The following is a 15469-nucleotide window of genomic DNA, read 5'->3' as shown; positions in this document are numbered from 1 at the left end:
ATTGTATCCCTATAAAGCTGGGCTTTTTTACAATATTTCCAGTTTCAGATAGAGATGATTTTCCCCAACATTTATGAAACTAATTATCAGATTTTTTATGACAGGTTGATGGCATTAAAGTGTGATAATTATGGACAATTACTAAATATGTACAGTATCTATAATGTGAATTATGCTACATTTTATCATTTTAAAATGTAGAATGAATATACTGCAAAAAAGTATAGAACAATTTAAAATATAATTAGAAATGTGTGTGCATGCATGCTTTATGCAGTGCTTTGTGTAATGTACACACTATAAAATACAATTCATTAAACTCAAAGAAAAGTCTTTGCATATTTTAAAAATGGTTTTGCATTTGTTTACAACATACATTTCTATCTGCATTCGCACTAGACAGTTTAAAGGTTTGCTATGCATCCATTATGCTGTATTAATGTAGGAATTTTTAATTACTAGACAATCCCATGTTGTGTATTAAAGCTTTTATTCCTTAGTAAGACTTTTTTAAATCACAAAATAGTGTGTAAATATTTAGATAATAGAATTTGTGGAGTGCTGGAAAATACTGAATATAAAGATTTGATTTCTAATATATCACATACTAAACTGTTCTAAAACAGCTGTTTTCTTGCAGACAGTATTTATTTTTTAAATAATTTAAGACAGCATAAGCTTGTACCAAGCATAAGCATTGTAACAAAAGTGCAACTTTTTTCAGCAAATCTTCCCCAAAAGATATTTAACTCAAAATATCATTAACACATTTTCTCCCTACAAAAATAGCATGTCAGACATCATTAATTGGATGTATTAACAACTATTTACATACAGCCATTCTGCAGGCTAGTAAGATTTTTTTGTAACGTTGTTTAAACACAGCGTTTGAGGCAAACAGTAGCAACAGCAGCAGCAAATGCAATCAAACTGACTAACAGACCCAGGATACTTATTCACTCAGTCAGACAGTTGTGTCTCACCTCTTACATAACATTCAAGTGAGATTTCTCACAGTGCTACCTTGGCAACAAACTAAAAATATCTAGGCAAGGTCTTGTTTTAAGCCTTATTAATAAAGCTTTATCTGTGTGATTATCTGTACAGTCTCCAGAAAGGGAAATTGTGATATCTGGAGACTGCATGGGACCTTATCCCATATCTTCTAAGCATTTCCAATTAAAAACTGAGATGTTTAATAATTTCCTCCAGTTTTTAATTTGGGATAAAATTAGTTCAAAGTTGTCCGTTTTTTTTGTTTTGTTTTGAGTTCAGTGCAGAAATGTTTGTTTTATAAAGCAATGTTATAAAAACTCAGGAAAATACTGAAATTAAATAAGGACAGGTGGAAACAAATGCACTTGCTATAGCTTAGCTAAGAAGAAATCATAGCATAGGTCTGACCCTCTAATCCTCCTGCATCCAAAACTCTGACTGAAGCCAGTAACAACTCTGGGTACTCAAAGCACTGAAGGACTGGGCTCAAGATCAATTCATTCATGGTCCATTTATCAATAAAGTGCGAACGTATGTACTTAAAACTCACCTTCTCTTTCTCTCCCCTATTCTGATAATGAACCAATCCAAGTCTCTAAAACAAGTGCAAATTACTAAGTGGAACATAGAGATACTACAGAAAACCATTTCAAAATAAGGTGCAACATTTACTTTAGAGAAAAGCATATCCTTACTATTTTTTTTCTTTTCTTTAATGTATTTATGCATTTATAAAGCCAAACATTAAAAAAATACTGAGTAGCAAATGTAATCCTTAAAGATTCTCAAGCAGTGGCAGAGGCCTCTAGAGTTAAGCACCCCCACCCTCGGTTGAGTCAGATACTGTATGATCTTCATTTGCTTCTATATATTATTATTATTAATACACATATCTAGAGAGGCCATAACCATAGGCAACTTTTTTTGCCTACCCACTTTCAGATGTCACTGACCCTCTGGCTTACAAAATGTTTGATTTGAAGCCTGTCTCTATCTGCTCCCTTTCAGTAAATGTGGAGACAATTTGGGATTCTCTGTGAAACACAGAAATGCAAATGATCTTTTACACTAGAAAAACTGGGGGGGAGGGAAAAACGCAGCAGGAGAGAACACCAAAGAAATTAAACCACCACAACAGAAACATCGTGCAACTCTATTACACTTTCTCCTTTAAAACCACAAAGTGGGTGGGTTGTTTCTGATTGTCGCTGTTGTTATTTATTAGGATGGGCTCCTTCTTCCTCCCTACTCGGGAACATGGGTGGGCTGAATCCTATGTCCTGTAGCACCGTTCAGGGGCTTTCCTTTCCGGGCTGCAAAAGATCTTCCGGGGAGGGAAGGTCACTGTCCAGGCTGGGCCCAGTCTCGCAGGCAGCAGCGAAGAGATGGGGCAGGTGGTGCCCAGCAGAGACCACGTCAAGAGGCAGAAGGGCCGAGGCAGCGGCGGCGGCAGCTGCGTTCGCCTTATCAGCCGGCGTCAGCACCGAAGACAGGCAGGGGAAGGCGGCGGCGGTCTGGGCCGGGATTCCGGAGTAGAGCAAAGGGATCGGGGCGGCGGCCGGGTACAGATATTTCTCCAGGTGGCTCTTGTCCAGCAAGGGCTGCATGTAGGCCGCGGCCGCGGAGGGGGAGATGAAGTAGAAGGGCAGGCAAAGGGGGGCGGCGGCGGCTTGCGGGCCAAAAGCAGCCCCGCCCCCGCTAAAGGCCATGAGGGAGCTGAGCAGGGCGGCGTCGGGTCTCAGCAGGGCAGCAGCTGCCTGGTGATCCGGGCTCAGCGTGGCGGCGGCTGCAGCAGGGAGCGTGGCGCTGCTGCAATCCAGCTTCAGCCTCTTGGGCGCTGGGGCCTCGTCCCCGGCTGGCTCCTGTTTGATAGTCACGCCGGGCAGCCCAGCCGCTTGGCCTTTCTCGCGATCCGGCCGGCCCTCGCTCTCCCCCCCATAGCCGCTATCCGTGTCTGTGTCGTTCTCCCCGCCGAGCTCCACGGGCGGGTGAGTCCGCTGGATGACAGGGACGCAGTTAGTCTGAGCCTCCAGCTTTTGCCCGGTGCGATCTTGTGCACAGGAGGAGGAGGAGGATCCTTTGCTCACAGGGACCTGTGGAGTCAACAGCTGGGGGCTGGGTAAGAACTGAGTGGAAACCGCGTGCAGATGGTTTACGAGCTGGGCACATCTCTGCTCTCTGGGAGTCCAGCTTTCAAACCTGGAGAGGTATTGCAAGACTTCTTTGGCGCACGTTTGAAATCCCGAATGGAAAGCATCCAGGTCGCACTGAATGGGGGACTTCACAGACCGCTCCCCTGTGATGGAGAATATGGGAGGAGGGATGCAAAGAAAAGTCAACATAAAAACAGCTGCTATCACCGGCATGGGAGTCCCTGCTATTGGGCTTGTTCTTTTAAGTCAAAACAAAGGTAACTTCGATGATTTCTTAGGGAAGTCTTTCAATCCAGGCTACTTCTCCTAATGGGGCACAAATGCCTATATTTGCTGGGAGTTAACATGGCAGTGTGGCTGGTGACATCTCATTGGAGGTCAGCATTTTGGCCGGATAATACCCTAAGCATTTTATTATATTCCTTTCAAAGCACATGAAAAAAACTTCAAAGGACTGCCCCTATGAATTATAGTATTATGAGATCTCCAATTTAACAACCTGTGTCTCCTGAGTATGTTTATGTGCTGGCTCTTCTGAAACTGACTTACCATTCTGTAAAGCAATTATATTCTGATGCTGTTGCTCCGTTAAGGCTGTTAAAGCTTTCAAGTGTTTCAAAGTTAATTCCAAAACTACAGCTTTCTCCAGATGCCCCAGTGTCTGAAAAGTAGGGGGGAAAGGGACACTTGGTTACTAACACAACACAATTGCCCATTATATTCTGTGTCCCTAACTTCAGGAACCTCCCTTTGAAAGGAGTATTATATTTCAAGCTTCTGGTTTTACATAAGCATGTTAGAAATGATCGCTGCTTTAAACTGAATCACATATACATACACCTCTGTAGAAAACCTTTACCATCCAACACAAGTCATACTTTTTCAGTTCTAAGGTTACTGTCCTTAAATTTTAAGATAATCACAAAGAACACATTGTATAATTCTTCCCACAATGAAATATATATATATATATATATATATATATATATATACACCTTACCGTCAATTTCAGATGCTCTGGTAATAAATCTTTTAGCTGAGCAATGCATTCATTAATCCTGTCTCGCCTCTTCTTTTCTATCAATCTATGTGGCAGTTTGTATGTTTCCTAATTAGTAAAATCAGGAAAAGCCAAATGTTACATTCACTTAATATGACAATCAAAACAAAAAAACAAATTTCCACATGTAGTGCAAATTGCAAGGCATGTATAGCTTTCCCTTGTATGCTTGTTATCCAGTAGGCACACTTATAATTCAGGGAAAGTTCAAAGGGAAGAAACTCGGATGCAGTTATGGGTAAAGCTATGCTATAAAAATCATCAAACCCCAATTAAGTATTTAGGCAGGTCATGAAGAGCTTCAGAAACTTATTCTTACCTTACTCTCGTCTCTTTTCATGCCTCTTTTGGGTTTGCACAAATATAAGGATGGATAGTCCAGTCTGCAAAAATGACAGAGATCCAATGGTAGTATGTCAAAGAGCTACTTATCACTTTCGTAAGTGGGAATATATACATACAGAAAGAGAAAAAACATAAGATACGCATATAATATTGCACAGCTCCAAAGATAGTCCCCGACTGCAAAAAAGGAGGCAAGAATCAGACACCATTTAAGAAGTATCTATTTTTTCAATGCTTTATATCAGTTTCTTAAGAAGAAACGAAACACTAGTGATAAGAGACAGAGATATATTGCACTGGCTCCTTACCCTATAAAATCCACATGTTCTAGCAACTGCCTGTCTTGCAAACGAGGGATTCCTTCATCCATGTTTGACAACAGCTGATTTTTTGTTGTTGCTTTTGATTGAATCTGTGGGATGCTGAGAGTCTTTGGAGATCTTTGAGCAAAACTGCGCACATGCAGCCTCTGTCTCTCTTGTGCACCGGGGAAAGTGTGAAGCAGTTTGTCTCCCCTCCCCTCGCTGTCTCTCTCCCACTCATACACTCACAGTCACACACTGTGCGGATAGTTTGCACTCACTGATCAGTGTTTGGCCACAGGGCACGCGCGTCGCCAGCCAGACCAGCACCCAGCTCACGTGCGGAACGTACCATACAAGCTCCAGACTAGGGGTTTGGGTGGGAGGGAGAGGAGGCGGGGACAGCTGCTCCAGGCGACCGGAAAAGAAAAACAACTTTGTCCAGCTATTCATCTTCCAAATGGCAATGCAGTCAGCTGAGGTTTCCTTCTGTTAGGAAATAAACGCAGCACTCCTGATCATGGTGCATTTAGTGTCTGAGGATTGGTTGCTCTTCAGTCTAGCCAGTTTATGCACGGGAGAACGGGGGTTTAGCGATTTCACATATAGCATAAAGGATGCTGGATTTAAAAGCGGAGGCAACGTGGTGGTCCTGTGCAAAAAGCAAAACGCGTTGGGAGGAAAAATCCGTAGTGGGGGAGACCTTTGTTTGCCAAGATGCTATTTTCAAATCAGCTGTCTAAAGTGATTAAAATGGTGCATTCAAAAATGTCCTTTTATTCCTGAGCTACACTGAGAGTCCCATTTAGAGAGTTTAAAATTTAGTGACGAGAGATTATTTTGCCTGTTTATTTCAATGAGCCATTGATAATCTCGTGGGTGTTTGTTTTAATCTGTCTCGTGCAGGTGATCATAAACGGCCTGTAACTCTTAATATTGCCCATTAGAAACAACCAGGAGCGCCCTATTTGAGGCTACCGATTACTGCGAGTTGATGTCTGTAGGTGTAAATCAGGAGCGTGCTCTAGTGGTTTTATGACTGTCACAGACTGCATCGCTGTTGCAAAGAAGTTGTCAGGAGAGGCAGAGAGAGGGTGACATTGGGAGAGGAGTTACACTGGAGTGAAATGTAATATTAATCACTCCCCTGTGAACGTCCATTGCTCTGTGTGTCTGGTGGTACGTGCCTCCCCTGTCCTCCTCCCCTCCCTTCTCCCACCACACACATTTTCGCTTAGTCTGATAATGAACCCTAGATGTGTGCGCATAGCCCACGTTTACTACCAGTGGCATCTAAAAACCCTCCTCCTTAATCCTGTCTCGAACGGGTACACGCACAGGGCTAGCAACGTGATCCGACCTGCCGCTGCCACATCACAGCGGTGAGAGCCCTTGCTCTGGAGCTACAGCTGCTGCTGCATCCGCTGCGTAGGGAGAAATGCAAACGCAGCTGCAGAAGCAGGAGTATTTACCTGCTCCCCAGAGCGAGCCCAATGGAAATGACTCAGTGCAAGTCAAAGTATAGGGGGGAGGAATCTGCGATGCTAGGGACTCCTGCCGCTTGTGGGAACAGCAACCAGCCTCTGCTGCTCGAACAGCATTATACACTGTCTCCCCACTGATTCCCTGCGGAAATTAGATTGCAAATGAAAATGACTGTAAAGTAGGGGTTGTATTAAATATACATAAAATGGGGATGGAGAGATCTGGGCTCTGGTGAGGTGTTAAGAGCTCCTGGTGGAAGTTAGCAAACGCAGGGGCAGGTTTATTTGTTTTCTCCCAATGGAGCTCAATGGAAACCACACACTGTAAATGGAAGTAAATGAGGAGATCCACATACGGATGTCAGTGTTGCCTGCCCTCAAAATTTTCTGGAGAGTCTCTGGATATTTGGTTTTTTTTTAAAGCCCTAGCCCCTGGAGGCATGTGATTACATGAGAATCTCACCTTTCTTTTAAAAATGACTAACTTCTAACAGCTCAAGAATGAGACAGCAACTTAAAAAACTCCATATTTATTATATTTTTAAAAATCTCATTTTTAAAGCCATTCTTATGATTTTGGGAAACTGATTTATGATTTTGGGATGCTTGGCACTGTTACATATACAGTACATGAAGTGTGAATGAGTATTTAGGAGTGGAAAGGGCTGTAGTGAGGTGTTAGGAGCTCCCAGAGGTGGTGCTAGCCCATTGGGGGCCCTAAGCAGGAATATTTTGGGGGACCTCCCACACACACAACACAGAATGACCCATTATTGGTATGATCAGGCCCCTAAGCAATTGCTTAGTCTGCTTATGCCTAGCTCCGGCTCTGGGAACTCCTGCTACTAGTGAGAAAAATAAACACTGCTGCACGGTCAGGATTGTTTAATTTCTTCCCAGTGATCCTGATGGAAATTATGCATTGTCAGTGAAAGTCAGTCAGGAGATACACCATGCGTAGGCCCTACCAAATACATGACCATGAAAAACGCATTATGGATTTTGAAATCTGGTGTTCCCCAATGAAATCTAGTCTTTTGTGTGCTTTTACCCTATCCTATACAGATTTCACGAGGCAGGTCCTGACCCAAAAGGGAGTTGCAGGGGGGTCACAGGGTTATTTTAGGGAGCTGGGGGTGGGTCAGGGCATTGCCAATATTGCTGCTGGCCAGGAGCCCAGTTCTGAAGGCAGATTCACCGCCAGCAGCAATGCAGAAGTAAGGATGATCTGGTATGGTATTGCCACCCTTACTTCTGCACTGCTGCCTGCAGAGCTGGGCCTTCAGTCAGTAACTGCCACTCTCCATCCACCCAGCTCTGAAGGGAGCAGTGCAGAAGTAAGGGTGTGATGGTATGGTATTGTCATCCTTACGTCTGCACTGCTGCTGGTGGGACGCTGCCTTCAGAGCTGGGCGGCATTTAAAGGTGTTTTCAAGACCTGCAGATGTAGCCAGGAGAAGTGTTGGTTGTTTGTCTCTTCTACAACATCCCGACCAAGTGGAAAAGGGAGAAAGCCAGGGATCCTAGAGCCTCTGTGGTTTGGCACAGTTTCTCGGCCTGGAAGAACTTGCCTCTTGTGGATCCCAAGGGATCTGTGAGGCTTGGGGGCAGAACTGCAGCCCATTCCATGGGGAGAAACCTCCCCCAAGGGATCACCCCAGAGCCTTTGTTCCTTTAGCCCCTTCTCCTGGGCTTTTCCACCAGAGGGGTGATCCAGACAATTATTAGGAGTTAAATATAGCAATGTCTTAGCATATGTCTACGCTTCAAGCTGGAAGTGTAAATTCCAGCTCACAGAGACAAACCCATGCTAGCTTGATCAGAACCATGTGCTAAAAATAGATGTGTAGCCATGGCTGGGCTAGCCACAGGCGGGGCTAGCCACTTGGATAGGATCATACTCGTATGGCTAACCTCTCCTGCCACTCATGCCGAGCAGCTGCACTTCTATTGTTGGTGCACTAGCTCAAACAGAGCTAGCACAGGTATGTCTCTACACCTCCAGCTTGAAGTGTACATATACCCTGAGTGTGACAAGTTCTGTGCTATCAGTTCAAGATCTGTCTAGGGTCTTGCACCAATGACATGATCCCATCCAGTTTCCAGGCTGTATCTCTATGGCTGTGGTGTTCATTTTTGCTGATGAGTGTAAATTTCCTGAGTGGAGAGAGGAGGAAAACTAGATGTGATGTTGTTTTTGGCATCCTACTGCTCATGCCATTGATCAACACTAAACACACTGGCTAGGCAATAGGCAAGTGAAAGCCAATGGCAGTTCCCAGCCTATTGCTCCCTGCAAGTGCCACCATCACAACATGATGCCTTAAGGACCTATAATCAACACTGTGATTATTAGGGGGAAATTGGCCATAAAGAGTAAATTGAACAAAATAAAGTCAGAGTACAGCTATCGTCTTCCCTTGGGTTTTATGAGTTTAAATTATCCATTTTAGTTTAAATGGAAACCAGATCACATAACTGATCTACAGTATTTTAAAATGCTAGTCAAGAATATTCTGCCACCATAATGCACTACCACTTTTGAATAGTTCTTAAAACTATCAGGATGGCACTTAGAATCTTCTCTCATGTATCTGCAGCCCATTTGAACTCCATAGCAAGTGGAAAAGCCCACGGGAGGGAGATAAGGAGAGGAAGGCTCTATGAGGATCCCTTGGGAGGGAATGGGCTGCAGTGCTGCCCTGAGCCCCATAGATCCCTTGGGAGCCACACAAAGCAAGTCTTCCCTATGCAGGACCCTGTCCCACCACACAGGCTGTAGGACTCCTGGCTCCCTCATCCTCTTCCACTAGGTTAGGATGTTGCAGAATAGAAATCTACAAAGGCCTTTTCTGGCTGCTGCTGCCCCAGGATACTCAATTAAATGGAAAACCCTATGCAGGGAGAGGGTGCAAAAAAGACGATAAAGACCTGGAAAAAGTAATACAGGTCCAAGCTGTGTTGTCTTTTACAATTAATCTCTGCAGAGCTAGGGGCCGGGGGGTGGGGGTAGGGGATTGTTAAACTGGCTCTGAAGCCACCTTTATGTGTTAATTTTATCTGTCCACTTTCAGGTAACACCAGCCTCTGATGACCAATAGGATTGTAGACATAGAAAACCGAACCTCAGGTGCTCTTCTAAGGAGAGGTTTGTTGAATAAGGTATGGGCTTAGGGGTCAGGATGAATGGGCATCTTCTTTGTAGCATCATCTCACTGAATAACTCAGCCTCTATATCTGTTTCTTTGTGTGTCAAACATTGGGAATAATGCATACTTCACCAAGGTGTCATGTTTTCAAAGTGCTTTGAAATCCTTGAGTGTATAAAGTTTTTTTAGTGCAATGAACTTCTGCACTTCTTGAAACACAACATGAAAATGACCAGATGAGCTCCATTGGAATGAGACACATATTGAAGTTTCCAAATGCAAAATAGTTTTGGGTTTTTGGACTTTCGAGGACTGCTTTTATATTTATAACTTTTTATGGGAACCACGTAGCCAAATAAGTATGACTTTGTAGTTTCTTTACAAAGGCACCATTGACAGTGAGTTAGAACAGCCAGTGTTTTAGGGCTCCAGCTTTTCATCTCTTGAGATTTCCATTCAATTTTTGATTAGGTCACTAGTGGAAACAAGCTTGAAGGCAGTCATGGACTCAGATATTTGAGTTGTGGCTGCTGTCTCCCAAATTCTTATAAACTAAGCAGGGAGAAGCCTAGTAAATTCCTGCAAGGAAGACTCCAAAGGAAAACTCGGGGTTCTAGGGAGGATTGTATTAGTGATTCAACAGGATGATATTCCCCTCTTTCTGATGGTTTTCAGATGGTGAATAGCACTTAAGCAGGCTCTTGGCACACGTAAAGTTCAGCCTTAGTATGGAGCCAGCAGTCAACCGTAGTGTTAGGGAATTATGACATAGTGTCCTTGTTCTAAGACCCTGTGGAGGAAAACTTCTTAAGCCTGCAATAACCTGTCCCTGCTAAACACTGAGGACTGTGTGGAGAGAGCTACTCTACTGACTAATGTAGGCATCAGAACCAGGTGAGTTTCATTACTTCCTACTCAGCAAAGTTGAAGGCCTGAAAGTTCTTTCTGAAGGAGGAAGCTAGAGAGAGGGATAGGCAGTTATCCTGCTAAAGAAGGAACTGGAACCAAGGTTTTATTCTGAACCTGCTTCAGATTTTTGTTGTTTGTGTTAAATCTGATGAAAATGAGTAAAAGGAACCACTGCAAAGGAGTGAGTTGTGTAGCAATTTATACCATGTCTGCTGCCCTGTTAAAGGGTGTGAACTCTCCCCTCTTTCATTAGATGCTGTGCTCTTGAAGACATCTCTTTTGGCTTAGATATAAAACTCTGCTCTTGGTCCTTTGTGATAAGGACCAAGTAAGTGATAAGTGATAAGTGTGTGCTGTTTGGGGCAAGAGTAAATTCTGACCAAATTCTAATGTAAGTAACTACAGTCTTCCAACCTAATTCCACCCTGCAGTTTCAATTGCATTATTTATTGTTGTCCCTTCTGCCAAGCAGTGGCTAGAATTTGGAATTTGAACTTGCCCAGTTCCTGGTTGGGATTGAAAATAGTGATTGTCATAAACAGATAAGTAAGAGTTAATAGAACAGAAGTACTTCATATCTCTTTTGCCTGTAAAGGGTTAACAAGTTCAGTGAGCCTGGCTGTCACCTGACCAGAGGACCAATCAGGGGACAGGATACTTTCAAATCTTGAGGGAGGGAAGTTTTTGTGTGTGCTGTTAGTTTTTGATTGTTGTTCACTCTGGGGGCTCAGAGGGACCAGACATTCAACCAGGTTTCTCTCCAATCTCTTTGATACAGTCTCTTATATGTCCAGAATAGTGAGTACTAGGTAGATAAGGTGAGTTAGGCTTATGTTTGTTTTCTTTATTTGCAAATGTGTATTTGGCTGAAAGGAGTTCAAATGTGTATTTGGCTGGAAGGAGTTCAAATTTGTATTTTGCTGAAAGGATTTTTATTTGTACTTGTATACTTAGGCTGGGAGAGTATTCCCAGTGTCTATAGCTGAAAGACCCTGTAACATATTCCACCTTAAATTTACAAAGAGAAAAAACAGTAAAAATTATTTCTTTAACTAAAAGCTTTTCTTGTTTAAGAACCTGATTGTTTGTTTGTTTTATTCTGGTGAGACCCAAGGGGGCTGGGGCTGGATCCACCAGGGAATTGGTGGGGAGAAAGGAGGGAAGGGGGAGAGAGAGGCTAATTTCTCTCTGTGTTAGGATTACTTTCTCTCTCAGGGAGAGTCTGGGAGGGGGAGAGAGAAGGAGGGGAGAAGGTGAATTTTCCTCTCTGTTTTAAGATTCAAGGAGTTTGAATCACAGTGATCTTCCAGGGTAACCCAGGGAGGGGAAGCCTGGGAAAGGCAACGGTGAAGAAAAGGGTTTACTTTCCTTGTGTTAAGATCCAGAAAGTCTGGGTCTTGGGGATCGCCGGACAAGGTTTTGTGGGGACCAGAGTGTACCAGGCACTGGAATTCCTGGTTGGTGGCAGCGCTACAAGTACTAAGCTGGTAATTGAGCTTAGAGGAATTCATGCTGGTACCCCATCTTTTGGACACTAAGGTTCAGAGAGGGGAATTATACCATGACAGTGATGCAGAGGCTAGGCTGTTTCTTTCTTTTCTGTTTTATTAAGAATATTTAGATAAGTCCTGTTCACCTTGAACCTTGATGTGGACGCATCAGAACCATTTGCAGAACTTCAGCTGACACTTCGCTGTTCCCAGCACATTAGGCTCACTTGTCTCTCTCGATTTGTCCACACTAGTCTTTATCTCTTAAAATTTCCCACAGCTACTTCTACCACTGGAGCTTCACTTTGGACTAAATTCTGTCCTGACTTACCCCAGAAGCAAACGGTGGCCCTGGTTCCAGGCTGAGTGTCAGCTATGCTCAGGAGGGCAGCTGGGAGCCATTCTGATGGATGCTGTTCAGTTCCCTGGCAGAAAACAGAGCAGCCCCAGGGCTGCTCTTACCTTGTAGCTTCTGCCCCAAATATCTGGAGCATAGTGCACTCCAACTGCACCCTTTCCTTCTTCTGAAATGTTTCTTCCCTTCTCTGGCCACGTTCCCATCCTAGGAGTAGTAAAGGGCACTGACATAAAGCTGTTATACTGGTCTTACAACGCTGGAGTTCCTCCATATGCCATGGGCTTTCTCTAGCATACAGGGGTTATAGAAGAGCCCAGAAATGGGGTCAATGGGTTTCACTGACAGGGCAGAGTTTGCATGTGGTACTTCCATCTAAATACACTGAGTCCCATGCAGAATATAGTGTGTATATATAGATATCTTTTTAGGTTGTTTTTGAAGAGCATAAGATGAGTGCATCTTGTAAAGAAATAGTCTTTATACATTAAAAAAAAAACAAATAAGATATTAAAATTAGAATGACTGAGTGGGTGCTTAGCATTAGACTGCCAGTAAATAGGGAGTCTGAATGCCATGTATCAGTAATCAGTGTTTTTGCTCACTAATATTCATTTGTAGGCCCTACTCTCTCATTGTAGTCTTCTTAAAATAAGACAAAAGGACCCTTAATTGAACTTGCATGTGAAATTCCTTCTTGTGCATTTCAAAGAGCACAACTCTTGCATTGCATTGTATTTCTGAAATACCCTGTAGCATTAAGAGAATAGATGATGTGGCCAGTCTATTTGTAATTCTCCTTCTGTGTTTTCTTAAAAGTAAATGACACGTTATAAAAATCAAGCTGACCAAAAAAGCTAGCTCTGGCCAGTCGTTTCAGGCTAAGCTAATGCAATTATCATTCTCATCCATACTGTCATGCAGTTAGTCCTGCTGAGTGTAGCCCTCAAGTGTCCAGATTTTTCATCATAAATTCTCTTTGTTCCTCTTGAAGTATTACTCCCTGATTAAGGGATGTGATTTGAGAAACTTAATGTCAGATTTTAAAGTGACTGTTGACAACTTTTCCCTTAGCAAGTTTGTTTTCTGTGGGAAAGCACTTACATACATTGATGTATTTCCAGGCTCTTTTCTTTTTACTTCTTTGTAGATGCTGTTCTTAATTTTGCTGAAAATACTGTCTCGCTTGTGCTCTCAGCAAGTGTAAATGAGTCCACTTGTAGACTTTTCTGTGTATTGGGAAGCGATGTGAAGTGAAAGTTAGAACCAGGAATGAAAATTCTCTCCACAGTTTGGCTCACATGGTTACAGGGAATTACAATTCCTCACATGCCTTCTCACGTGCCATGGACATAGGAGTTGCCACACTGGATTGAACTAGTGGGCTGTTTACTTCTGTATCCTCTCTCTAACAGGGGCCAGCAGCAAATGCTGCAGAGGAAGCTACAAGCAGCTCCATAATGGACAATTATAACCTGCCCATAGGAAAGATTCTTCCTAACCCCAGGCATTTAGCACTTGAAGGAGAATAGTTTATATTCCCTTTATTATACTATCTGATGTAAATGTTCTCATAACCCATATAAATGTCTATTCATTTTTTAAAATCCTGCTAAACTTTTGGTCTCAATAATATCTTGTAGCAGTGAGTTCCACGTTTAACTATATCAAGGATCGGCAATCTTTGGCATGCGGCCCGTCAGAGAAATCCACTGGCAGGCCGGGATGGTTTGTTTACCTGCAGCATCCGCAGGTTTGGCTGATTGCAGCTCCCACTGGCCACAGTTTGCCATTCCAGACGATGGGGGCTGCGGGAAGCAGCAACCAGCACATCCCTCAGCCCACGCTGCTTCCCACAGCCCCCATTGGCCTGGAATGGTGAACCATGGCCAGTGGGAGCTGCGATTGCCCAAATCTGTGGACGCTGCAGGTAAACAAACCGTCCTGGCTCTCCTGCGGATTTCTCTGATGGGCCATGTCAGGGTTTCCTCCCCACTCTGAACTCTGGGGTACAGCTGTGGGGACTGGCATGAAACACCCCTTAAGCTTATAAGTACCAGCTTAAGTTACATAATTCCCCAAGGCACCAAATCCTTTCCTTGTCCTTGGACGATATTGCTGCCACCACCAAGTGATTTAGACAAAGATTCAGGAAAAAGACCACTTGGAATCCCTATTTCCCCAAAATATCGCCCCAAGCCTCTTCTCCCCCTTTCCTGGGGAGGCTGGAGAATAATATACTAACCAATAGGTTAACAAAGTGAGCACAGACCAAACCCTTGGGTTTTTAGGACACTAAAAATCAAGCAGGTTCTTAAAAGAAGACCTTTATTATAAAGAAAAAAGTAAAAAGAATCACCCCTGCAAAATCAAGATGGACGGTAACTTTATAGGGTAATAGAAGATTTAAAATACAGAGGACTACCCTCTGGACTCAACTTCATAGTTACAAAAAAAAGGAATAAAACTACCTCTTAGCACAGGGAAAATTCACAAGCTAAAACAAAAGATAATCTAACACATTTCCTTGCCTTTACTTACAATTTCTGTAATTTCATATGTATCATTTCAGGTATCTCTTCAGTAGCTGGTTTACCTGCTTGGCCTCGGTCCCTCTCTCTCTGTCCCGAGAGGGAACGAACAAAGAGAGCACAAACAAAACCTTTCTCCCCACCCTCCGCTTTGAAAGTATCTTCTTTTCCCCATTGGTCCTTCTGTTCAGGTGCCAGCTAGTTTAATTGAACTGATTAACCTCTTACAAGTAAGTGATTTTGTACTTCTGGCCAGGAGGGATTTTATGTTACTGCATACATAAAGGGGTTACCCTTCCCTTTATATTTATGACAGGCCGCGTGCCAAAGGTTGCTGATCCCTGAACTATATGTTGCATAGTGCCTCCACATCACTCCAAACACATCCAGCGATTTACAGTTCATTTCTGTAATCTAATAAAAACTCCCTTCCCTCTCTCTTTCTATGTTCTCTGCAGCCAGCCTCACTGACCCTGGACTTTGTCCTTTCCTCACTATAGCATCCAATCAGCCAACACCAGCTTCCTTAGAATTCCTTCCCAGTCTTGCAATTCTTTCCAGCAGATTCTCATACTCTCCTGTCATCAAAAACAGCTTTCCTGAGATATATTGCTCCACCTCTTCAGCCCTCATTGCACTAGATCCTCACCTACTCCATCCCTTTGACACTGTTCTGGTGGCACAAAGAGACTGGA

The 15469-nt window shown here is 43.3% G+C and overlaps 1 protein-coding gene across 1 annotated transcript; it reads right to left on the bottom strand.

The window, feature by feature from the left end:
- Window positions 1-471: 471 nt before the first annotated feature.
- Window positions 472-5195, bottom strand: BHLHE41 (basic helix-loop-helix family member e41). The gene is made up of 5 exons (XM_030540977.1): window positions 4863-5195; window positions 4529-4592; window positions 4150-4257; window positions 3699-3810; window positions 472-3292 (listed from the first exon to the last, which is right to left on the bottom strand). The coding sequence occupies exons 1-5, from the start codon at window positions 4922-4924 to the stop codon at window positions 2289-2291; spliced, it is 1350 nt and encodes a 449-aa protein (XP_030396837.1). The 5' UTR covers window positions 4925-5195; the 3' UTR covers window positions 472-2288.
- Between the last annotated feature and the right edge of the window lie 10274 nt (window positions 5196-15469).

The sequence above is a fragment of the Gopherus evgoodei genome, chromosome 1 (assembly GCF_007399415.2).
Source record: "Gopherus evgoodei ecotype Sinaloan lineage chromosome 1, rGopEvg1_v1.p, whole genome shotgun sequence".
NCBI classification, from domain to species: domain Eukaryota; kingdom Metazoa; phylum Chordata; order Testudines; family Testudinidae; genus Gopherus; species Gopherus evgoodei.
Note: the sequence above shows the minus strand (reverse complement) of the source record. Positions and strands in the feature narration are given on the sequence as shown.

Bases quoted from the DNA above. Each gene is read 5' to 3' on its own strand.
- BHLHE41 (XM_030540977.1), bottom strand. From the start codon at position 4,924: ATGGATGAAGGAATCCCTCGTTTGCAAGACAGGCAGTTGCTAGAACAT. The intron at 3,811-4,149 runs GTAAGGTGTATA...CCTACTTTTCAG, and splicing joins CAGAGCATCTGAAATTGACG to ACACTGGGGCATCTGGAGAA. The intron at 3,293-3,698 runs GTAAGTCAGTTT...TCTCCATCACAG, and splicing joins TATAATTGCTTTACAGAATG to GGGAGCGGTCTGTGAAGTCC.